The sequence below is a fragment of the Podarcis filfolensis genome, assembly GCF_964270895.1.
Source record: "Podarcis filfolensis genome assembly, chromosome: 17".
NCBI classification, from domain to species: domain Eukaryota; kingdom Metazoa; phylum Chordata; class Lepidosauria; order Squamata; family Lacertidae; genus Podarcis; species Podarcis filfolensis.
Genome location: NC_139621.1, coordinates 3,240,993 through 3,265,765, shown reverse-complemented (window position 1 = coordinate 3,265,765; position 24,773 = coordinate 3,240,993). Strand labels below are relative to the sequence as shown.

General features: G+C 48.5%; 1 protein-coding gene across 2 annotated transcripts; it reads right to left on the bottom strand.

Annotated features, from left to right (window-relative positions):
- Positions 1–960: 960 nt before the first annotated feature.
- PDZD4 (PDZ domain containing 4) lies at positions 961–24,503 on the bottom strand. 2 transcript variants are annotated; one of them, XM_083594251.1, is made up of 8 exons: positions 23,930–24,503; positions 11,404–11,675; positions 9,778–9,868; positions 8,296–8,394; positions 6,638–6,700; positions 6,443–6,544; positions 4,059–4,169; positions 961–2,695 (listed from the first exon to the last, which is right to left on the bottom strand). In XM_083594251.1, the coding sequence occupies exons 1-8, from the start codon at positions 23,987–23,989 to the stop codon at positions 1,361–1,363; spliced, it is 2,133 nt and encodes a 710-aa protein (XP_083450377.1). In that variant the 5' UTR covers positions 23,990–24,503; the 3' UTR covers positions 961–1,360. The 2 variants fall into 2 exon arrangements, with proteins under 2 accessions (XP_083450377.1, XP_083450378.1); XM_083594252.1 differs by having other exon boundaries at positions 8,317–8,394; positions 23,930–24,390.
- Between the last annotated feature and the right edge of the window lie 270 nt (positions 24,504–24,773).

Sequence of the window (24,773 nt, the reverse complement as noted above, 5' to 3'; positions counted from 1 at the left end):
TCCTCTGACTAGCTCTGCAAGGTCTCGGGGTAGAACCCTTCCCAGCTCTGCTGCTTGAGATCCCTTTGATGAAGCCCAGGGCTTCATGCATGTAAAACGTGGCTGCTCTGTTAAATCTATCTGAGGTGTTTAGAATAATAAATATTTATTTACTGTGCAAATAAGTTGCATGTTTCCTCAGACGCCCCATTAGCTTCAATGGAACATGTTCCCAGGTAAGTTCTTGCAGGATTGCAGCCTGAGGGACTGCAGGAAGGGACGCTTGCAAGCTCTTGGTTGTGGGGTGCCACCAGGATTTGGAGAGGGTTTTTGCTTATGCTCAGCTGCTCTGCAGCGCTCTCTTCCCAAAGCAACCCCATTTTCAGTATCTGCCAGCATGTTACTCCTTAAGTGAGGGGTGGGTGGGGCTGTTTTGTAGGATTGTGCTACGGTGTGAAAGGATTTGCTGTTTTCTGGTGTTCTATACCACTAAGCTTCAAAAATAAAGCCCCCATGAAACGGTTTTTTACGGTTTTTTGCAATGAGTAAAAAGTTTTCTTTTTATTGTAACAATGCAAGTTCAGCCTTGGATACAGGGTTTTACCACAAGCTCTCTGCTCCACAGTCTCTCCCCCCTCCCCCCACTAAGCTAGAGCCCCTCTCCATGGGGCAGGTGGGGCGGGGTAAGCAGGTGACAGAAAATGCAGGAAGAGGACGGTCAGTTGCTTGTGGGATGAGCCGCCAGGGCCCAAGCTTCCATTTAAATAGAGAAATGAAAAAGGAATTGAGATCCACGACCACAAAAGAGAAAAGAGAGAGAGAAAGAAAAAGAGGAAAGAAAGATGTCACAATATCCCAAGGGGAGGGGGTGAGGAGTGCCTTCATTGGCCTTGGCCAGTACGGACAGGGTGAGCCTCCTCACTTTCCTTGTGCTCCGCGTACTGCACAGAGAGGAACACAGCTGAATCCTTGTGCTTCCAAATGTGATGTGCTGGGGATAAGCTGGCAAAAGCTCTCAGTAAGGGTCAGGTGAGTGAGCTTCCCTGCACAATCACCTTCCATACAGGTAATCTGTGCGTCGGGATGGGGACAGACCTCTCCACAGCAAGCTCCTGGTGGATGCAGGATCGGGGCTGTGGCCCCTCTTGCCCTCTGGTTCTTAAGGCTGCAAGGGACTCTGGGCTTCCTGTCCCCTCGAAATTTGGTTCAAAGAGCCCAACGGAGCTCTGGCAGCAAACGGCGAACGATTCCTTGGTGTGTTCAAAGAGCAAGCTTCCTGATAACAGAGGAAAGGATTGGCCCATCTAGTCATCTTTCTCCAGCAAAGCCGGAGGGAAGGAGAACATCACCGCAACTCCTTCTGTTGCTCCTCCCAATGCGCTCAAACCGTGGTGACAGACAGCAGTGGGTTGTAAACCCTGCGCCCGTCTGCTGAGCGAGTGCCATGCGCCAGCATCTCCTGGATGGTGATCCAGTTGTCCAGGATGCGCCGGCTCCGTTTCTTCATGGTTTTGCGGTGACTCAGGGCCAGGATGTTGACCTCGCCAGACACTCCCCGGGCTTCGCTGCCTTCTCGCTCCCTCAAGCAGTCCAGCCGGCTCTGCATCATGAACTCGCGGCGCTTCCGCTGCTCCCGGGCGCGGATCAGGTGCTGCTTCCGCTCCTCCTTGCTCCAGTACCGCCCCATCTTCATCTCGCTGACGGCGTCGTCGTCCGTCGTCATGCCGCTGCGCTCCTCGCGGATCTTCATGGCCCTGGCTTTGAGCAGCCGGTCCCTCACTGGCCTCTTGGCCACGTAGCGTGTGCCATCGCTGCGCACCTTCACTTTCCACTCCATGCGGGGCTCTCCTTTGGCCCCTAGAGAGTCCTTGCATATGCTGGCTAAGCTCATTGGGCTGATAGGAGCGGGCGGCTCCTCCCGCTGCCGCCGCCCCAAGTACGGGCTGCCTTCCCCGCCTGCCTTGGGGCTGCGCCGCACCCGCTCTTCACGCCGAAATTTGGGCTGGGGCGGCGAAGGCGGGGCAGTCCGGTTGAGGTTGGGGGGCTCTGCCAGGCGGCGCAGGGGGCTCTCCAGCAAGGGGGTGCTTCGGCAACTCTCCCCGGTGTTATAGGCACTGGTGCTGTCCTTATCGGAGCGTTCTGGCAGCTCGGTTATGTCGGACAACTCGTGTTTCTTCGGTTCACCTTCCAAGGTATACAGCCCTTCCTCCTCCAGCAGCCAGGCCTTCATGCAGCGCTCGCGCAGCTGCTGCATCTTCTGGGCTCGCAGGATGTTGCGGCACTTGAACTCCAGGTGGCGGAGCTCCTCCTCCAGGAGGGCCACCTCGTTGCGGTTGACGTCCAGCGCAGCGCTCACCAGGCCCGGCTCGTTGCCGTTCTCCAGGTGGCACTTTAGCTCCAGCAGCTCGCGGTAGCGCTCGTACTCTTCGTCAGTAAGCCCCGGCATCATGTCGGTGCCCACGGCGCTAGGTGGCTCCCCTGCCAGCAGAGAGTCCATGCTGTAGTGGAAGTCGCGGGGCTGCAGGCTAGGCCCAAATTTGCGCAGGGTTCCCGGGGTGTTGGCAGCACTAGGTGCTTCGTCTCCCAGGAGGTCATGTTCAGAGCTCTCCTCGTTGCGAGTGCTTTCATCAGTGCGGCCAACACCACTGTCCAGCTCCTGGCTGTTGGTCAGAGGAGTGGCCGGGTCTCCAGGAGGCTTTTCTTGTAAGGGTTCATTCTATGGAGAAGGAAGGAGAGGGGACCATTCAGAGAAAAAAGCATGAACACCACCTGATGCCAGGCTTCTGGCCCACAATTTCCTACATGACACCTTTGTGTGACTCATAGACAGACCCCTGATTGGCAAGGAAGCTTCTACAGGTGCAAGGACGAAATGCTGCCTGAGGGGTATGTGTGTGAAGCCCATTCCCTCCTGCACTCTAATACACCCTATTATACACTGGGGTGGCCACTGTATAAGTTGCAACACAGCAGGGATCCTAACCTAATCCAGTGTCTGTGAGTCAGGGACAGGGCAGCCTTTCATTTAAGTCATTGCTAAACAACCTGGAGTTAGAAATTGTTGCTAGTCTACTGCGGTTCATCCAGCAACATGCAGGTAGATCTTGACCTATGTAGTAATGCGTAAGCTGAGACATAGAGAAATGGAAGCGAGTAACTCAAGTGCATAATAAACTGAGAGATCTGTTGCTGCTCAGAGACGGGAGCAGGGAGACTACCAAACCAAGTGAAAGTACAGGCTTCTACCTTCCTGCCAAGTGGAAGCAAAGGCGTCGCGTCATATTGCAAACCTTTGAAATGAAAGTTTGGCAGCCAATCTAAGCACCCCCATGACCATTCCAGGTTGAGTCAGCTGGGATTTGCAGTAGTCAGGGCTGTAGCTCCATGGGATATGGTGTGCTTTGCGTCTGGCGGGCAGCTTCCCCATCACAATCGTGAACTAGGTGGACCAAAGGTCTGACTCTGCCTAGAGCAGCTTCCCCATCGGTTGAAAGTGAGCTTATCCTTTAATGCACATGATGAATTTCTTTTCTAGACATTCTATCTGTACATGATCCCACCCTGTCACTCCCTATCAGGTAATACAATGTACCCCAGAGTTAACCCTTTGCTGCTTCTTGTGTCTCAAAATCCTGCAACACATACAATATCCTAGTGTGGGGGAGGGGAACTGCATGCTTAGAAGCTAAATCTGGTCCCCAGGCCTCCTCTCTATTCTCCCCTTGGGACGCTCCTCAGGCCACACCCCTCTCCCTGGGATGCCCTCCTCTCTGGCCCTGCTCTGAACCCTCCTTTAGTGCCTTTTCCAGGCTGGAAAATCTCTTTGAGGGGTGATGATGCCTCTTGCCTGCCTGGATGGAGGTTGGGGAGTTTTGTGGGGGATGTATAGAAACCTCTGGCTTTCATGGGTTTGGAGTTTAGCCTTCTCTACAAAGATGAAAGTCTCATCCGTTGCTCCCATCTGCTTTTGCCTCTGGTCCCCAGAAAGTTGCCCAGGAGAGAACTCTTGGTTCTCCACCCCAACTGCTTTTCAGAGCAAACTGCTGACTACCCACCACTTCCCCTTCTAGACCACACACCTGCTGGTCTGGTGGAGAAAGGAGCCGCCGGGGCTTTGTTCCGGCTTCGTGTTCAGAGCCAAAGTCATCCAGGAAATCCTCACGGTCACTGTCCTTCCAACGCTTGGACAACTGGAAGGGTGAAGAGAACAACAGTGAACATGGCTGGGAATTCCACTGCCTCGCCCAGGGCTGGAGACTTGGTTGCCCTCCAGATGTTGTTGAACACCCATCAGCCCCAGCCAGCAGGGCCAATGGTCAGGGATGATGGGAGATGTAGGCCAGCAACCTATGCAAGGCCCCAGGTTCCCTATCCCTGGCCCGGCTTCAATGAGCCCCAACCAAGTGTCCTTGCATCAAATTCACACACTATGAACTTTTTCTTTCCAAAACAAGTGCAATATGTCAGTAAGGGAGTGAAATCAAATGTGTTTTACAAAGCGTGTGCTTTTTGGGTAACTCTGGAATCAATGAGATCCACATTCAAATCCTTGGGCCAGCCCCTGGCTCTCAGCCTAACCTACCATCCAGAGTTGTTGCAATTGCAAAATGGAGGTGGGTGGGGGGAAAGAGCCATATACATATCTTGCTGTGAGCTCCTTGGTGGAAGCAACACCAGATTTAGGGCGGTGCAGGTGGTTCCGTCCCACAGGGTGCTGAGCCAAGGGGACACAAAATTGAGAAGATATACTCTGTTTTTTCTTCAGATCGTACAAATTAAGAAGTTCCCTAACTGAGAAGAGTGATCTGGGACTGCCAAATTCAGGGTGCCATAACACCAAAGATGACCAAAGTCCATCCCTTGTGGAAAGACTGGATAATAATATAAATGAAGGATAAATGAAGGGTGGAATTAAATGTAATGGCAAGTGTCTCATTTCATCGGCACAAGGATTTCTGCTTGCGCTGTGGGAAATGATCCCCTTCTTCCCTCAAGCCCCCCAAAATCTGTTCTAGGAGTTCCCCCAACCCTTTGGAACAGATTTTGGGAGGGGTGTGCACAGGGGTTGGGCGGGTTGTAGAAGCAGAAATCCTTGCCCTGATGGGACATGGCAGTTGGATACCACCCAAAATGCCTGGGGGGGGGAATGGGCAGGGGGAAAGAGTGGCCGCTGAAACTATCCTTCACCCACTAATTCACAAGGCTAACAAACAAGGTTCAGGATCCTACGTGTTTGCCTTGCAACATGTTGCTCCATCCTCAGTTTGAAGTTTTAAATATAGGCTTGAGTAATACAAACTAAATGAGATATAAAGGGAGCCCACCTTCTTTCACCAGGGCAGGGGCTTGGGGGGCTTATGGAAACGGACTTGCTGAGGAGGAGCTGCTGCTGCTGCATAAATGTCAATCCATCCCTGTCCTGGCTGACAGCCGAAGCACCGGCTGTTTGAAATCAGACATGGCTTGATTATTCTGTAGCCATCCACTTTTGCCTGCTAGAGGAGAGCAGCAGCTCCCAATATATATATTCCAATATTATTACCTGGGTTGCCTCTGTCCTTAGTTTGGATCTGCCTACTTGCTTTCTGCTTTAATTTTTTAAAAATTATAAAATTATGTTTGGAATTGGCACATGATCAGTTTGCCAGAGTTTTCAATGCATATCTCCACAGAATTGCCAACATGGACCAGCACCTAAATACACTACTAATATAAATCAGTACAAAAATGAATCCTGATTTGATTGCACAAGGATTATTTTGTGCTGTGATTTAAAACCAATGTGCAGTTGTAAAAGGGAGAAAGCAACTAAAACTGCAGCCAATTGTGGACATACAGGCATATGACCCAAGTCCAGATATAGTGTGTGTGTTAAAAGGAGAAGAATGGGTTGCTAATGCATCACTGCTGCTCTGGAAACAAGGGCAGCTTATTCATAATTTTAAAATCAAGAGTGAGAAATTCAGATAGGGAGGATTTCACAAGCACCCCTAAATAAGAGTAGGCAAGGCTCACCAGCAACTCACACTCCTTCTCAGCGTCAGACAAGGCAAACAATAAATATGCCAGTCCCTTTGAGCCTCTCTCTCCACGCCCCAGACTGCAAGGGACATTGGCAGGAGACAGCCTACTTCCATGCAGCTCCATAACAAGCAAGCAAAGAGACACTCAAATGTACCTGTTCCCTGAAACACATTAAACAGCTGCAAGTTTCTTTCTTACGTGACAGGTTTCAACAGCTGAGGTTTGATCCAGCAGCCTATCTCCCCATCCTCTGACTCTGGGACCAGAGGAGGTTGCCTTACACAGACTCAGATAACTTGCCCCAGTCTCTCCTTGCCCTACCTGAACATGCCAGAGATTAAACGTGGTGCCTTCTGCATGCAAGCCTTGTGCTCTGCTACTGAGCTTTGGCCCTACTCCATTCACCTTCTGCTTTGTCATGCATCTAAAGACCTCTCACCTCAGTCTCAGGCCTAGCCAGCAGCAGAGAAATATTTGTCCGCTCCTCCTGGGTGAGAATTGCTACAGCCTCCTCCCGGTTTTGTACCTCCATGCCGTTTATCTAGGATTGGAGGAAATGTATAGATGGGCAAGTTTAAATTTGTGCATTAAATTATCCTTCTTAACACCCACCACAGTCGCCCACAGGATTCACCTGGATTATGCGATCTCCTTCCCGGATTCGCCCATCCTTGGCAGCAATGCTGTTAGGATTTACCTGGCGTAAGAAAAATTAAATGAGCGTCAGGAGGTGAACTTAAGTATGCTGCTTCCTAGTTTCTCTTCCAGCCTGCTAAGAACCTACTAATCTTTGAATGCTGAACAGGGAACCCAGGACCCGTCCATCATCATAACTGTAGCACACACCAGACCTAAAATCCCTTCCCTTAGACGCGAGCTGGAACTTGATTCTGCTTTGCTCTCTTACATCTTAAGACCTGGAAGAAGTACGTGCATAAGGCCTGTTTCTCCTGAGTGTGTGCCACAGCACTAGGCAATGCAGCACAGGATATGGAACAGTATGGAAATTAACTCTCCATCTAATGCTAGTTGATCTCCAGAAGTTGCTCTTTTCTAAAAGGCTGCCTTGCCAGCTGCACACTGGTATAGCAAGGATACACTTGTTCAAATCCCTCAGTGTTCCACGACACTCATTGGGTGGTCTTGAGCCAGTCATACCCTCTCTCAGCCCAATCACCAGCTAGGATTGTTGTGAGGGTAAACAGAGGGTAGAGGGATGGATGGGTGCTAGAATGAAAATGCAATACCTAAACGATTTAGAGTCAAGTGTCTTGCAAATTCCATGCCTGCCTAAAAAAATTATTCACAACTGCACCAACAGATAGGAGAAACAGTTCCATTAATTACTGAAGAGCTCCTTGCCAGGATGCACTGATAGCTTTAGGGAGCAGTTGATGAAAATGTCTTAAGTTGACATCTTCAGCTAAGCTGGGTTCTCCAGATGGCACAGTCTACCTCTGGCTTTCTGTGGTGATAACTTGGTGCATTCTGTTTTCCCTGCCTCCAACTCTTTTCACAATAGCTATAAATTCAGCTGTGCTTTGAGCCCACAGTACCAAAGATGCCCCCTGGGATACTCCCCACACAGTAGCCCCTAATGTTCCTTGGGCATATGCAGCTAACACCACACTTACTAGGGCCAGTGGTTTGTAGTAATTTAAGATCATACTATGTGGTGGCGTGGTAGCACTCCTGGTTATATTCAAAAGCATGCTCCTGGAATCTTGACTTTGGGGGCAAAGTAGAGGCAATGCTGATTGTATGAATGCAATGAACATGCATGGCTGTTACCATATTTTTTGCTCTATAAGACGCACTTTTCCCCTCCTAAAAAGTAAGGGGAAATGTGTGTGCATCTTATGGAGCGAATGCAGGCGGGAGGCTCTGCTCAGCGCTCCCTTTAAAGAGCCGCACACATGCTCCGCACGCTCTTTAAAAGGAGTGCGGGGACCCTGAGCAGCACCCAGACTGCAGCAGGTGGAGAGACAGAGTTCAACCTGTGGCCCTCCAGACTCCAACTCCCATCAGTTCCAGCCAGCACGGCTAATAGACAGGAGGTGAGCAAGGTTCCCCATCCTTGGTTTAACCCAATCCCAAATAAATCTCCCTCCCTCCCTCTCTCTCTCATACAGGCTTATTTTTTGCTCCTGCTGCTGCAGCAGCAATGAAACCTGGAGCTCCTTGCTCTCCACGGCTTCATAAAGCTCGACAGCAGCTTCCTCCCGCCACTTGCCTGCCTCTGCCTCCCCAGGCCACACATCGCACCCCACCAAGAGTTGCCCCCTCCCCCACCTCTCCAACGTAGATGCCTACATCGTCCTCATCATCAGTTCGGTAACAAACCATCAGGCCCAGCTTGTCCCGGTGACTGGATTTGTACAGCTCCACCTCCTGTGGGATAGAGAAAGCACCAGCCAAAGTCACACACGGTTGCAAGCCCTGAGCCAAGGCAGGAGAAGAAGGTTCGTTTTCACAGACCTTCTCAAGTACATTTTAATGCTTCATTCAGTCAGCCCAGGTAGAAAATCATAGCTAAACTGTCCCTTTAGTCTCTCTGAATCGGCCCTACTTAACTTTCCCATCCTTTCCTAGGTTTGCAGTCAAAGGTAAATAGTGCCAAGATCTTCTACAGGGGTCATTGTTACCATTATTTAAATTTATATACTGCTTGGTAGTTGAGCGACGCTCAAAGTGGAACCATCTATAACCACCTTAGGATCAGTTCACACCTGTGTGTTCATCATTAATGTGTGAACGATGCCCCTCATAGATCAAGCTTATTCCAGGAAGAGTGTAGGTGCAGCCCCTATATGAGCAAAACCCTTAAGGATAAGGAGAACAAGTGGGGCTGGTGACAAACTGTTGCAGTGTCTTCTTCCTCCAGAGCAGGAATGCTCCTGTTCAGGGTTCCAATCAGCCATTTCCCCCAAGCAGGGCATTCCATTTCCTCCCCTGATTCTGTTTTTCTTTTCCAGTTATTATTGTGCTTACTGAGCATGCACAGCCCTCTTTGAGCTGTGGAATTACCCCCTTAGAATTGATTTTTAAAACTTCTTTGTACTTTTAACAAATTTTCAGATTCTCCTGAGTATGCTGAAGCCCCCTGTTGTTTGTCACTGGTCCCCTTTTGGTTACAATCCTGGTGGCACTCAGGAGACCATACTTCAGCTCTTTCCTCACTCCAAGCTGCCTCTCGGCAACATAGGACTGAACTCGCAGCAAGTGGTTATTAAATGGAAGCAAATGTTCATGTGGACCTGACCTAAGAGGGATGAAACAGGGCTCACTGGAGATATGAAGCAATGAGAAGCAAACAAGCAGAGCACAGGCCACCTCAGTGTTTTCCCCAGTGCCACCAGTCTCCTCACTGGAAGGCTATATGTTGTGGAAAGTACCTGCTCTGGGATTTGGGGGACCCTTGCGCAAGGCAACTTTGGGGTGAGATTTGCCAGCTAAAACTTCTTCTATATATGCAAAGTTCTATGCAAAGTTGAGAATGGCAGTCTCTAGGGTGGCAGGCTCTTTGCCAGCCTTGGCATCCTTGCCAATGCCCAACCTTGCAGCTCTGTGCAGCCAGCCTGAGGCTGAATGTCTTGTAGAAACACAGCACCGCATTAAATAACTGAGCAATGTGCTGCCATTTAATGGTACCCAGAATGGGCCACTTGACATGGTTTGCCTCGCTCTGCCTAATTGGCAGGGGGCCAGGCCCTGCTTCCTGATCTGTGGATATAAACCCAGAGACTGCCTCTTTCAGCTTCATCACATTCTCACCTCATATTCCAGCTCCTCTGCCCGCTCAGTCTCTGGGGCACCTCCTTCCATGAATTCTACAGGGTCATAATATTCATGCCCAATTGAGGGGCTGTGAAGAAGGAAAGGCATAAAGCAGTTAGGTGAAGCATCCATTTGCCACTCAGGACCACTGTTACCCTTAGAAAACTCCCAGAGCAATGTCTGCACATGAACATTCAGCACATGCAAAATAGATGTGAAAACTTGATCCTGGGACCTTGAAACACGAGGTTTGGTGGCCGTGGTTAACTCAGGGGTGAGGGAATTTCATTTGTACATGCATGTGCTTTTTAGCCAGGCTGCATAATATAGGAAAAGTGAACTCAAGAAGCCAAGAGCAGCTGTGAAGGCTCCACAGCCCTGATGCTGGGAAAACAGGCTCATCATATGAGAGTGAACAGGGTTGCCAGCTGATAAGGAAAATGGACTGGCCTGCTCTTGTGAAGACATTTATAGGCATTCAGGTGTTGTTGTTGTGTTAATACCCCACCCATCTGGCTGGGTTTTCCCAGGCACTCTAGGCTGCTTACAGCATATATAAAACTTCCCAATACAGGGCTACCTTCAGATGTCTTCTAAAAGTTATGTATCTCCTTGACATCTGAAGGGAGGGTGTTCCACAGGGAGGGCACCACTATCAAGAAGGCCTTATGACTGGTTTGCTGTAACTTCGCTTCTTGCAGTGAGGGAACCAGCAGAAGACCCTCGGAGGAGGACTTCAGTGTCCAGGCTGAACTATGGGGGTGGAGATGCTCCTTCAGGTATACAGGGCCAAGGCCATTTAGGGCTTTAAAGGTCAGCACCAACACTTTGAATTGTGCTCAGTAACGTACTGGGAGCCAGTGAAGATCCTTTAGGACTAGTGTTATATGGTCCCAGTGGCCACTTCCAGTCACCAGTCCTGCTGCTTCATTCTGATTAGTTGTAGTTTCTGAGTCACCTTCAAAGGTAGCCCCATGTAGAACGCATTGCTGCAGCCCAAGTGGGGAAGAACCAGGGCATGTGCCACTCTGTCAAGATAGTCTGCAGGCAGGTAGGGTCTCAGCCTGCGTACCAGATGGAGCTGGTAAGCAGCTGCCCTGGACACAGAATGGACCTGCACCTCCATGGACAGCTGTGAGTCCAAAATGACTCCCAGGCTGCGCACCTGGTCCTTCAGGGGCACAGTTACCCCATTCAGGACCAGGGAGTGCTCCACACCCGCCCATCCCGTCCCCAAAAAACAGTACTTCTGTTTGTCAGGATTCAACCTCAATCTGTTAGCCGCCATCTATCCTTCAACTGCTTCCAGACAGTCATACAGGACATTCACTGCTTTCGCTGGTTCCAATTTAAAAATTAGGTAGAGCTGGGTGTCATCCACATACTGGTGAACACCTGGCCCAAACCCCCTGATGATCTCTTCCAGCAGCTTCATATAGATGTTGAAAAACATGGACAGAGCTGAGTCTATCTCAGTGCTGCTAAGTTCTTTAAAAGAGACTAGTTTAAAAACTGGCAACTGTAAAAGGACAGAGTAGTACGAAGGGACCATGGGGCTATAACTGATGGGAGGGCATGGAGAGCGAATGCAATGGGGAAGGTTTTGCTTGGGGGAGCACTCACAGATCAGGCAGCCCATAAGGTTCCAAAGTCACAGCTGGGGGGCTTGGGGGGTGCATCCTGCCTAGCCCCAGTAGGTGTTCAAAGGTGATGTCTGTCTGAGTTCCACTGTCCACCAATGTTGTGGGGTCCCCCTGGGGGGCAGCTCCTTCACTGGCACCACCCCGGCTGCGGGGGCTGCGCCGCAACACCTGGATGACCAGAGGCTCTTTGGAGCACCGCAGGGCTTCAAGGGTTTGCTCCTGTGAGAGACGGGACAACTCCCGACCATTGACCTATAGAGGAAAGGAGGAAACAGACAGACAGACAGACAGACCGATAGAGCCTTGTAGGTCCAAAGTCTGGTGCTTCTTTTCACCAGTCCACTGAGAATTCCAACCCGCCCCCTCAGATAACATTATTCCTGGAGTGGTTCCCTTCCCTCCTGAGGGATGTGTAAGAGATGCACTCATGTTGGGTTCTGCATCTGCTCAAGGTTTTGGCTCGCTGCCTTTTCTTCAAGAAATCTGAGCATTCATCCTATCATCCTATCTGCCATGTGTAACCTGCAGCTCACTCCTCCACAGCTGACCACGCTGTAACAAACAATCCCTCCTGCAGAGAAGGCCTCCACATCTCCCCACATCCCATCTGGGCAATGCTTGCTTAGAGCTGATTCTCCTCCTCCTTCTATGCAGTTTCAGTCTTTCACACACCCATTCAGACCAGGTTTGCCCAAGACATTTTGCTGCTTGAAGACCAGTCAGCACATCCCCATTCAACCCACAGAAGCCAACGGTGGAAACCTGCTTCAAAAGTGGAAACAGGAGGGCATCCTCCGCTGCATATAACTGAGGGGGTGAAGGACAGGCTACATGGCTGGCGCTCACACACAGCTCCATCCTCCAACAGAAGAGAATGGCAGGTCCACCTGATATTGCTGCCCTGCATATATACCCAAAGTTCTGTTGCCTGGGGCACCTGCTTCATTCTAATGGTAAGAACGGCACAAACATGAGTTCCCTTCTCCCAGCTGACAGTGGCATTGCCACCTTTCAACATGGCAAATTATTGGTGGTCCAGCCATTCAGCTAGTGGGGAAAAACAAGTAGAATGTCAGGGGGCTCACTGCAAACATGCTGTGATAAAGAGATTCTAGCAACAAGTACTTTAATTATTTTAAATATAAGGATAAAAGAGAAATGCCTTGTGGCCTTTATAACTCCTTATTATTCTACAATACAATGTCAGTTTTCAAACTGAGCGTTACAAAGTAGTGCAGTGCATCGGGGTGCTTGAAAACACTCTCTCTCTCTCTCTCTCTCACACACACACACACACAGAGAGAGAGAGAGAGAGAGAGATCATGCAGTTTTAGACACACACACACCCTATTTCATAGAAACATAGTATTGTAGAGTTGGAAGGCACCCTGAGGGTCATCTAGTCCAACCCCCTGTAATGCAGGAATCTCAACCAAAGCATCCCTGACAGATGGCCAACCAACCTCTGCTTAAAAATCACCAATGGAGGAGAGTCCACAACCTCCTGAGGGAGTCTGCTTCACTGCCAAACTGCTGGTGTTTAGTCGGCATCTCCTTTCTTATAACTTGAAGCCATTGGTGACCAGTGACCTCTCATTCACGTAAAATATACTTTGGTTGTCTATCAGGATTTTGTTTCCTATGCATAATTACTATCAGGGCTAGTACCAGACTTTGAGGGACCCTTCGCATAGTACTGGAATGTCCACTACCAGTCAGGGCAGGTACTGTATAGTCCTACCTGGACGACAGATCTATAGGCATTACATTTTGGGTTACTTAAATGGTGGACAGCCACCAGGGATGAGAGCCAGTGGCCAACCTGGCTGACTGCTGGCATAAGGACTGGTTACCAGCAAAGACACACACGAAATGAATAAACTCCTTATTGGGAGTTTCCAATCATTCTGGAGAGAACCACCAAAAACAAGGGCACCCCAGGGATATTATGAACCAGTGGCATCCTAGTTGACAGGTGCACTGATCTTAAGTCACACTATTTCTCTGTCTAACTCTTCCACAGAGAAGCTCAGTGCAGCTTATAGAAAGCTATTTCATTTTGTCCCGACACCACAACCCTCTGAGGTAGGCCTAGTTCTCACTGAAATGGAAAATCTGTGTGAGTTACACCACAACCACTTATGACCGCAGCTGGGGATTCATCTGAGTGAATACGCTTTCAGCAAAATAAATAAACACCATTTTTTGCACATAAAAATCTTGCAGGGAAAGGGTTCAATTAGAACTCCATCAACGCACCTCTTTTCCTTGTGATTCAAATTGCACACTCCAAATCCTATACTTAAAACAACGACAACTATTTTGTTTGCCTACTCAATCATTCAGTGATCCAAGCCACACTCTTCTCATGCCAGACAATGGCCAGTTTTAAACTTGAATAATTGTTGTCTATCATGCAGCTGTTAAGGGCATGGGATGCTTCCAGAAAATATGACAGACCTACTACTCATGTCTAGGACTGCCAACTTCTCTTCTGGCAAGGTTCCTCTGTCAACTCTAACCTCAGGGGTTCCAGAGGGAACTGACACTGTAAGCAGTGTCAGAAATCCCCCAGGCGCCAGGTGTGCTTTGCTACTGGCAAAGGTCCAATTGTGACCATGTGCAGATCTGACATCTCCACCTGACTGGCCTCTCCAGCTTTCTTAAGCAGATAAGCGGAAGAGCATATTTATTGCATTTATATCTGACCTTTTTCTCCAAGGAGTACATGGTTCACCCCCCACCTTGGTTAATCCCTACAATGACCCTGTGAGGAAGGTTCAGAGGCTATGACTGACTCCAAGGTCACCCAGTGAGCTTCATGACTGAGTGGGGATTTGAACCCTGATCTCTCAGGTCCTAGTCTGACACTCTAACCACTACTCCAAACTGGCTTCCTAGGGTATTTCTGCTATGGGGCAGCTATATAAATTAGGTAGGTAAATAAATATGGGGAAAGCAAAATGTCTCTTAGAGAAGGATCTGAAATATCTTCCTTGAAGCTTGAATTTGTTTTATTCTGGATTGCTTTATTTGATATTTTAATTTGTTGTAAAGCACTTTGATATTTTTCTCTTTAAAATATAAAGCTGTATATAAACAAAATTAATAATAATAATAATAAATTTCATTGTAAAAAAAGATGGCGCCTAAACATTCTATTGTGGCAACCCTAACCTTTGATTAACGTGCCATTTGGCGGTTGGCTCATATATCTGAGTTTCTAACACTACCTACCTGTAAGTCTGTGGCAGCAAAAGCAACCTCAAGATTGTTGTAACAGGAGTGACACTTGCCTACTCAATACGAGTTTACCCACCTAAGGAATTACATATTTTGTCCTGCCACACCTCCTCCCTGAACACTTTGGGCCATTTAAAGGTACCCGTTTTTCTATTCTGGTACCAAACCAGGCCTAAAACCTAGTGAGGACCAAGAGCCAAGTGCTGAGATAAAAAAATGGCAAGGAAATTCTGCCACAAAATCTGGCTGGAAGCCTAGCTGGAGCCGAACAGCAGGCCATCTTGGGGAAAACCTGCTCCTTTGTTTACCACCAACTGGGATTCAGATGGACAGAAACATAGGCAGCTGCCCTATACCAAGTCAGACCAGTCAGTATTGTCTGCACTGACAGGAAGCGTCTCTCCAGGGCCATTCCCAGCCCTATTTGCAGGGACTGAACCTGAGATTTGTACCACTGATGTGGCTCTTTCATGGAGCTTCTGTTTAGCAATCACAGTGGACAATCACTGATACAGCACTTGTGTACACCATTTACAGAGTTTTAGGATTAGACGGTCTATAAATCTTTGCAGATAAATCAATCAGTCCTCCATGAATTTGTTTCAAGCCATCTGAGGCCTGGCCAATTTGTACAAAGTAAGAATAAGGTAGCAAAATCCTGAAGTGGGAGAATGACTTGTACCAATGTAAATGATTTCAAGCACAGTGGGGGGGGGCACACCAAAATTTCAAAGACTCCCCTCTAAGAAATTCCCTACAAATAGAAAACTAATCAAGGCAGGAGCAGACTGGGACACAGTTCTTCTCCCTGATGTGCTGCAGGAGATAGGAGAGAGGGTTGGAAGGATTCCACCCCCCAGTGGAGGGAATATGGAAAAAAGGACCCCCCCCAACACACACAGTGAAATGATACAGTCTCTACACCAGGGATTGTCAATGTGGTGCCCTCCAGATGCTGATCACCCTCCAAACTGCCATCACCCTCCGCCAGCATGGCCAGAGGCCAGGGATTGTGGTGCAGTCCAACAGTATCTGGAGGGCACCATGTTGGCTACCCCTGCTCTGCTCCATGACCTCAGGGCTCCATCACCTAGGGTGGCCAGATGGAAGAGAGGAGAAGAATGATCCTGCACCTTTATACAGAATGGAAGATGGAAGTCATACCTGCTAAATTTCCCTCTTCTGCACATCTATTAAAGGTGCAGCAGGAGGAACTCTGTGTTCCCTGTCATCTGTCCACCATATAGGATAGGTGTGTACACAGGGAGGGCCTTTTTGAAGGCTGAAACTCCTGGTTTACACAACAGCTTTGTTCCAGGACATGCCAGGAGGCAACGGGCCCTAATCTTGCCAGGGGTTACTGACTGTCAGCCTCATGAGCCTGTAAACAAATTGGAGTCTGTTTCAGGGGATGTTGTCACAGGATAACTGATCATGTAAAAAAGCCATTACAGCAGTGGCAGTAAAATAAGATAAGGGACTTGCTTACACATTCAGAGATTGCTTCAAAGGTTGTCACAGGGTTATTATTATCCCCTGAGGCAGAAGTATCTGTTTACACATAGACAAAGAATGCCAGGGTGCATTTTGGACTTGAATCCCTGCTATCTTGGACCACTCCGTTAAATTTTGTCTGCGGAGAACTCTATACTCTGTTCAGCATTTGCATGTCTGGTGGAAGAGATTCCAGAGCCCTTGACTTGCTCCTTGCCTTTAACCTCACTTCAGTTGCTGATTTGCCCCCAATTATAGAAGCAAGTTAGAGGCCAAAACAAAGTAGAGGGTTGCTATCCCAGGTTATCTGATTATGTAGCTAAGCCCAAGTACTTCAGCTCATAGAATAATTGTGGCAATAGCATGAGCAACCCTAAGGCTATGGCACAGTGGATCACCTATGCTTTTAGATATACCGGTACTTGCCAGCTTTTTAAATTTCTGGAATTGTGCCTAAGTTCTTAACAGCAGCAAGATAAGAGGAAATTCAGTCAGTGTATCATTTCTGAACATTTCTGTCTAAAGCTTAAGAAATATTTTGCCTGCTGAATTTCTGATACATAATTAAAGACCCAAAGAAAAAAACCACCCTTGTACAGTTGTGTGATTTGCCTCAGCACAAGCAAATACCCAAGACATCCCTGATGCTCTCAAGTATCAGTACGTAAAGATCATGAAATGTTCCACTACCCCTCATTCAAACATTTATTTAATCTCCATTTTATCACTCCTCCTTTCCAGATGGGAACCTGAAGGGGAAATAAAGTCATTCAGGTTGTCCCTGGACTAGGTAGTATCTGATACTGGCTGTCAAACTCTTACCTATTCCAAACCCTGGCAGTTTGTGGTCCATTTTGTCTCACCAAAGGTCCATGACAACACGCCCAGTTTCCTGTATGCACAATGCTCTCTCATGCACGTAACTCAACACGTTACTCAACAGACTGTAGTTATTGTGGGAACCTACACAAGAACCACTTCATTATGCGTCATGGGTTGATGCATCTGTAGGTGCGTCATTGTACAGTGTGTGCCCTCATACAATGTGCAGAGCAGTTCTGTGTATTGCGTTGCCTTTTGCTGCACAGTCTTGTGTGCGTCTCCCTCTCTTTCTCCATCACTGCAGCTGCAGTTGCCATGGAAACTAGAGTGATTGATACAGGCATCTGCAGCTGGGGAGAAGGAAAATATGGGGAAAGGGGATCAAAAGCTGAGCAAATCTCCTCCCCACTCCCTCTCCTCAAAGTCAAGGGTATCATTAATTCCCATTTCCTCTTCCACTATGAAATATGGGGTGGGGGGAGCCACCAGGACAGCAGATGGATTGCCTCTTCAAATGGAGGGTCATCCCCCAGAACTGGAGAGGGAGAGCTGTGGGCCGGAGTGGAAAATAACTGAGAAGGGGGGGGGGCGGGAGCAGTAAACTGATGATGAGGAATCCAAAGGGCTATAAGGTAGAGAAATGAGGCTGCATGTTTAAAAGCTTGAAACGAAGACCCTAGACTGGTGGTTTGGGGAGGGGCTGTGGGTGGGAATGAGGAAGATGTTCTCTGCCTCAGGAAGACCCTGCAGGAATTTATAACAAATGCTAATCACATTCCTGCAGGCAGGTCTGGAATGAGATCCAGCCTCAGGCCTTCAGCAGATGGTTCCCACAGCTTCCCTTTGTGTGTTTCTTTTCTTCTTCATCTTTCCCAAACTGCCTTTCCAGCAACTCTCCCCGCCTCTCCCCCTCCCTCCAGATCCCGACTCTATAAGCCTCCTGGAGAGCCTTTTCTCTAATGTATTCTCTGAAGCCTTGGGCGCTTCTTATATTTTATGATTCCTCCTAGCTCCGACCAAAAGCTCCCCCATTCCCCTTTTTGCAAGAATCTCTGGCTAGTGACCAGCGTTAGAATGCACAGCCTTGTCCCACTGCAGCAGAGAGCGTGCAAGCGAGGGGTGGTGGTGAAAAGGCATTTAATTATTTTTGTGTGAAATGTGGTTGGGTCTGGAGTGTAGAAATGTAACCCTGTATGTGAGTAGCACCTATGAAATCTCAGGAATCATAGCAGTTGTGACTTTGTAGACATATGGCATTGTTTGCATGTGTAACTACTATTGGGGTGTGTGTGTTTTTGTGTGTGTGTTATATTTAGATCTCTGTTTTTGTCTGGTCTTGGTGTGTGGGTGTCCATACAGAAAGTGTCTGCAAAAGAACTGTCTGGAAAAGTAATTATTTGGTGTGAGCAATGTGTGTATGTGTACACACACAGAGACACAGAAGAGTTTAGCCAATATTGCAAGAGGAACAGTGTTTACACACTTTTATGGTTCTATTTTCATCCCATCGACTTCTGATAAAAGGAGCTATGCCCTGTTTTGTCCATTTCTCTTTGTGTCTGGCACTGATTATGTAACTATTCAAATTTAGACAAGGCATATACTGTATTTATGTCACTAGGTTTATATCTCACCTGCTTTGTGTGCATTTCTACAGGTGTGCTTGGTCTTTTGTGTCTAACCTAGTTTGCATGTGATTTCATTGTTGTCTTTGGTCTTTTTGTACGAGGTGTTCATCCAACTGAGTTTCTCAGAGAACCCGTGCACCAGGCATTTCTCTATCCCATCTCTTTATGCAACAACTTCAGAGAAGTTCTCTGTGACATCCTCAATAAAGCAGTTAAATCCTCTACTCAGACCATGACACTCTTAAGCCACAAGTACCAACATGTATGCCCTTTGTGGAAAATACATCACCAGTCAGCCTTGTATTTGCAAAAATTCCTTTACCAGAGACAGACAACCATCATACTAGACAAAAGTTGTCCTAGTGAGTCTCCTGAAGTCAGAATGGTGACAGGAGGCTTATCTGAGTCTTCAAATGGAGCTAAGCTAATGCCTCTGAGAAACTCAAAAGCAGAGTGTGAAAGCAACATCGCTCATTGATGCCTGGCATTCAAAAATATACTGAATGAACATTTCACTATCATAGCTAGTAACCATTTGCTAGGCCTCTCTTCTAATAACCTGTTTTTAAAAGCCTCCTTTTTAAAAAGCCATCAGGGGTAGACTTTGGTAACATGGTGCCCGAAGTGAGGACAAAGTTTGTACAAAATTAGTTATTTTCACAATAATTCCTTTTGGTACAGTTGCTTTTTATGGCTCTTCTCAGTAGGTACCCATATGATTTTGATTTTGGTATTATTATTATTATTATTAACCCTCTCAGTTCAGCATCCTGTGTGGCAGAACGGCTGGTACCACCCCAAATCCAGTGCTGTAAAGCTACCTGGCCATCATCTTGCGGCTATAAACTCCCAAGTTAAGTAAGCTACTGAATCTCACACATCCTGGATCTGAGGGTAAGAAGCACAAGAAAATCATATTGTGTGCTTTAAAGATGCACAAGGAAGGTAACATAGAGCAAAAGTAGATAAAACAGGGTAGCCCTGCTGGCCAGTAGGTAGCCACCATCAACCAATGAGAAATATGGATCCACAGCCCACTCCCACCCCCGTGTCTGTTATAACCAGTGCTTTTTTCCTAGAAAAAATAGGTGCCAGTACTGACCATGCAGTTGTTACAGTAAGTGCCACACTTTTAACAACAACAGCAACAACAACAAGAGATGCCGGTAACCTTGAGAACCCCCTGAAAAAAAGCATTGGAAAAAAAGCACTGGTTATAACTAGGGAGTGTCAATAAGATCAGAATTAACTAACCAGCAGCCTTCCAGGTGTTGTTAGATTACAACTCCCATAATCTCTGGCCATGGGTCATGTTGTCTTGGGCTGATGGGAGTCCAACAACACCTGGCAGGCCACAGGTTCCCCTGTGATGTCCTGTATTGACTGGGAGGAGCCTGAGAAGATCACAATTCTATTTCATCAGCCCCTGGAATGCGGATGGAAACCAGAAGTCAGTTCTCCTGTTTGTATGTCCATTGGCGGCTCGCCACTTGATTACTCAATGTTTCGTGACTCAGACAACTACGTGAATTGGCTCCACTGAGAAAGCCGTGTGTACAAGGTGCTATGAAAGCTCCATGGCTGCGATACTTGGTTTGTGATTGCTCAGACATGCATGTGAAGTCTTACACTTGATGCTGCTGTTAGCAGGTGGTGAACAGGCACTGTGGAATCAACCCAGGCAGGGAGGGACTCAAAACACACCCCTTCGCAATGGCCCCACAGATCACTCTTAGCACTTTGATAACAAATGACCTATGAACTTGACAGGAACAATTCCCAAATCCCAGGACTCCAAAGCGTAAGAAGCATTTTGCCTGCTGTCAGAGCCCAGGGTGAACCTGGAAAACCTGCGTTCCAGATCTGTCTTTGCCATGAGTAAGTTACTCACTATCCTGCAGCCTTTGTCCCTCATTTGTCAAACAGGAACAACAACCACGTCCCTCACAAGGCAAAGATAGAGTTGTAAAGCATTTACGAATGGTCTACTCATACACAGTATGGAAATTTATAAAAACTGGCAAATGTCACGACATTAGAAATTCCTCATAATCGTAAGAATATTTCACAATGAAGTTCTTGGACATATCCCTGGACGTGTTACTTGGTGATCTTTGGAAGTTTCATCTATAAGTGATAAATTAAGTGTCTGCGAGAAATTGACCCATTAACTATGGCATATGCTACTATAGGTAGAGTGTCTTCATTAAAACGAGAAAGTGTGAAGCAACCCTTAAAAACCAGCCATTATTAATTCACAATTTAACGCTAATATTGTATTTCAGAACTTATTACTTGGCTCTCCGTGAAACTTGTTATTTATTATTTCTGATCACCCACATTTGTCACAGCCAGGAGCAAACCCCCCCCCCCAAATCCTTCAACTTTCTAAAATTTGCTTGATTAAATAAGCAAAAATCTGTCTAGTCAATGCATTTCTACTTTTGAGCTTCCTTGATTTCCTGTGCACTAGACTGAATATGTAAGCAAACTCTAGTAAATGAAGCCATAAGAATATGAATCAGCAAATGTTTTCTGAAAAGGTTCCTGATGGCAGAAATTTTAATCTAGAGCCTCATTTCCAAGATGAATCTTTAAATGCTATTGATAAATTTTAATAACTATGCTTACAGCTTAGCTTGGAAGAATTAGCATGCATACCACCAAAGAAAACTCAAAACCATTTAAACTGGACAAATATATATACACACAGAGAGATTATTGTAGCTAGTATTGGAATCACTTGTGATAAAGGGCAGGACAGGTAGATAAATAAATGGCCCATGGCCATTCTCCAAAGTGACCAAGAGATGAGACAATGCAAAGCAGAGGTGCAGAAGAAGCCTCAGTTCTTCAGGTCTGTCCCTGCCCCTCCACTTGTTGGAAACTCAACCTGAAAGCAGGGCTTCTGATGAAGTTAGATGGGGTGGGAAACAGCAAGAACCCCTGTGCACCTCTCATGTGACAATGCTCAGCCTCTCCCCATTCCTCTTACATAGTGATGCACACTTAGTTGGTTTTGTTATGAAGAGACAAAGAAAGGAATGACTTCTGGTTATCTCAGTCTGATAATAAGTACGTTTTGGAACCAAAAGCTTAGTTCATAACAATATTGGCCCTTCTCTGTAAAACAGAGGTGTGGAACCTGTGGTCCTCCAGATATTGTTAAACTTCAATCAGCCCCAGCCAGGATGCCCTGGGATCAGGGATTACAGAAGATGTTGTCCAGCAACATCTGGAGGACCAGAGGTTCCTCATCCCTGCTTTAAAATATTTTAATGAGACCATTAGCTAATCTGACCTTCCCTATTGGAAGGAAATCTGGTTCCCACTATTAAAAACTGAACTGGAATTATGAAAGAACATACACATCCCTTTAAAGTAGACCTTGCACACAGGTAGACTAAATACAAAGACTGCCAGGGCAAAAAGAAGGCACTTATTTGACATGGCTCAAAAGAAGAGGAAACTTTGAAGGCAAACACCGTTAAAGCAGTCACCTCCCATTTTCCTTAGTCAACACAACAGAATCCTCTTTGCTAGATTACTGGTTGCAGTGTTCAAGTAACAGCCCAAAGGAAAGGATGGGTGCTTCCAGAGATGGATGTTTAGTGTGGGATGGGGGCTCCTCGTACATGCATTTTCTCCATAATGTCTCCACGATGTCTTTGTCATCAAAATGCCAGCTGGTAATTCCCTCCCCACTTTGGTCCAGAAATCTGGTACTTAAAAAAAAAACACCTGTTCCCAACAACCCATTTGCAATATCTGAAAGACTCATTTACAATATTACGCCGTTGTCTAGAAGACCCAAACATGCATGCTTTCTCTGTGTATGTAAATATATGTATTACTGAATAGGCAGATATACATGGCATTGCCTATATATATAAGTAGGAGGGGTGTCAGGATAGTAGGCGAAGATGTTATGAGCACCTATATAGCATAAACCATAACTTTGGGGTCATTTCTCTCACTACACATGGCAGGCTTATTTGCCACTTGTACACTGCCTGTCTATGAATAAACACCAAGGGAAGAGATTTAAAAAGCAAGCCAAAAAGAAAAGATACTGTCTCTTTACTGTGCAAACAAGAACATGTAAACCTATAGTTATGTCCAATAGCCAGTACAATGCACACTGGCAAATATACTGATGGCCATGCACACAGAAAGGGGGGGGGGAGAGAGAGAGTGCATCTGGGGGGCACCATGTTGGCTACTCCTGAGCCTAGACACACCACCTTCATTCTCCCTCAAGGCTTTCTCTGTTGCCCTGAGTCCCAGAGCCTCAGCCAACAGATCTGACAGGACCAAGTTGGGGATGTAGGAAAGTGCCTTTGTACCTGTAATCTGGGGAGGGGAACGGGAGACCAGGATGCATGGAATATATAAATGGGCAGAGAGGGGAGGTGGGGGAGAGAGTGAGCAGAAAAGAAAGATATGAATGAACAGGGGCTGACACAGACAAAAAGAAGGGAGAGAGTCTGAAAATAGATACCTGAACAGGCAGAGAAAGGGCAGGCGGGTTAAGCAGATGCAGAACCATACAAGGACTGAGGGATGGAAAGTGAGTGGAGATGAATGGATGAATGGATGGGGGGGGGGCTGGTGGTGAATGAATGCCTCCCTCATGTGAGTCTGTCCCATTCCCTCTCAGACCCTTCCCCATCCTTTGCTTCCACCTCAGCGGCCCTTTGCCATTCCTCCCAATTCCTCTTTCTTCTCTTTCGCACAAGCCCCCTCCCCATTATTTCAGGCACTGTGTGGCATGGGAAAATGGGGGGGGGGAGTTGGAGAGGGACCAGTTGCTAGGCAACCTCCCCCTACCTGCTCCCCTCCCCCACTGCAGCATCACCCCCCCCTCCAATGCCACAGAACCTCCTCCCCAGAAAATCAGGGATTCCTCCCCTGATGTGCCCCCCCTCCAATAATTCCAGGCCGCCTTCTCTTTCCCCAGTGCCCCCCCTCATTCCCCACCCCTTCTCTCCCTTACATTCAAAGGGCTCTTTCTCACGTCCAGGACAGTCACCCCGCCCCACCGAACCCCACCATCCAGGAACCCCTGGAAACTCTCGACAGCCTTGCCGAGCCTTCCTTGTCCCCAGACAACCCCCCGGAGCCCCAGCCCCCTTTTTATCCCCACAAGTACCACAAACGCGCCCCCATAGGCAACCCCTTATCGCCCCCGCCCTACCCCATATGCAGCCAACCCCATTCCCCTCCCCTCCCAGAAGGGCTTCCCGCCGGTCACCCCCACCCCCAACTCTTCTCCTCTCCCGCCCCCTTTCTCCCCCCCGCCCGCGAGGTCCCCCTTACCTGCAGCATGACCCTATATTGTTCCTCAGGCTTCTCCACCACACACATGTTACATCCCATGGCGAGGCCGCGGGAGGGGGCGGCACCGGGGGGGGGGGCGGCGGCTCGCAATTGGGAGGAGGGTCAGCTCATGGGGACCCTACAGGTGGGGGGCGCGGGGCGCTCGCTCTCCCGGCCCCCCCACCACCCTGGCATAGCCCTGGGCAGGGAGGCTGGGGGTGCCCTCCGCTCGCTGCGCCCCATTCAACCCCCGGGGGGCATGGCGGCGGCGTGGGGGGGGGGCGCGGCGCTGGGAGGTCGGCTTGCCCCGCTTGGCTGGGGGTCAGCCGGGGTCCCCTCCCGGAGGAGCAGCGCTCTCTGCCGCGGAGAAGCGCGCGCGCTGGTCCGCCGTCTGCTCTGCCTCGCTCCCTCGCTCCGATTACCAGAGGGAGGGGAGGGGGACGCGCCGCCGCCGCCGCCTGATAAATATGGATGACTTCGGGGAGGGGGCGAGGCGAGGGGAGGCGACTCCGAGCCCGCCCCAGTCGCTCTTGGCGCGCCGGTGCCCCGCCGCCCGCCGGTGCCGGCCCGCCCTGCTGCCTCGCCCGGTCTCGGCCGCGCTTCGTTGGCCCCACCGGGCACAGCCCCCTCGGTCCCGCGTCTCCCTCGCCGAGTCCTTTCCCGCCAGAGCATCTCTCCGCTCTCTTCCAGCCTTCTGCCCACAGACGCCCCTGCTCCGTGCCCTTAACGCAGCAGCGGGCAGCAAACTTTCTCAGCAGGGGGCCGGTCCACTCTCCCTCAGACCTTGGGGACCATATTGGGGGGGGACGAATTCCTATGCCCCACAAATAACCCAGAGGTGCAT

What these genes read in the sequence shown, in the direction of transcription:
- PDZD4 (XM_083594251.1), bottom strand. Translation starts at nt 23,989, where the DNA reads ATGGGATGTAACATGTGTGTGGTGGAGAAGCCTGAGGAACAATATAGG. An exon ending in CCTTATGGGCTGCCTGATCT is followed by an intron (nt 9,869 to 11,403) that starts GTGAGTGCTCCC and finishes CCTTCTTCACAG; the next exon opens with CCCCTCAATTGGGCATGAAT. An exon ending in AAGGAGATCGCATAATCCAG is followed by an intron (nt 6,545 to 6,637) that starts GTGAATCCTGTG and finishes CTCCAATCCTAG; the next exon opens with ATAAACGGCATGGAGGTACA.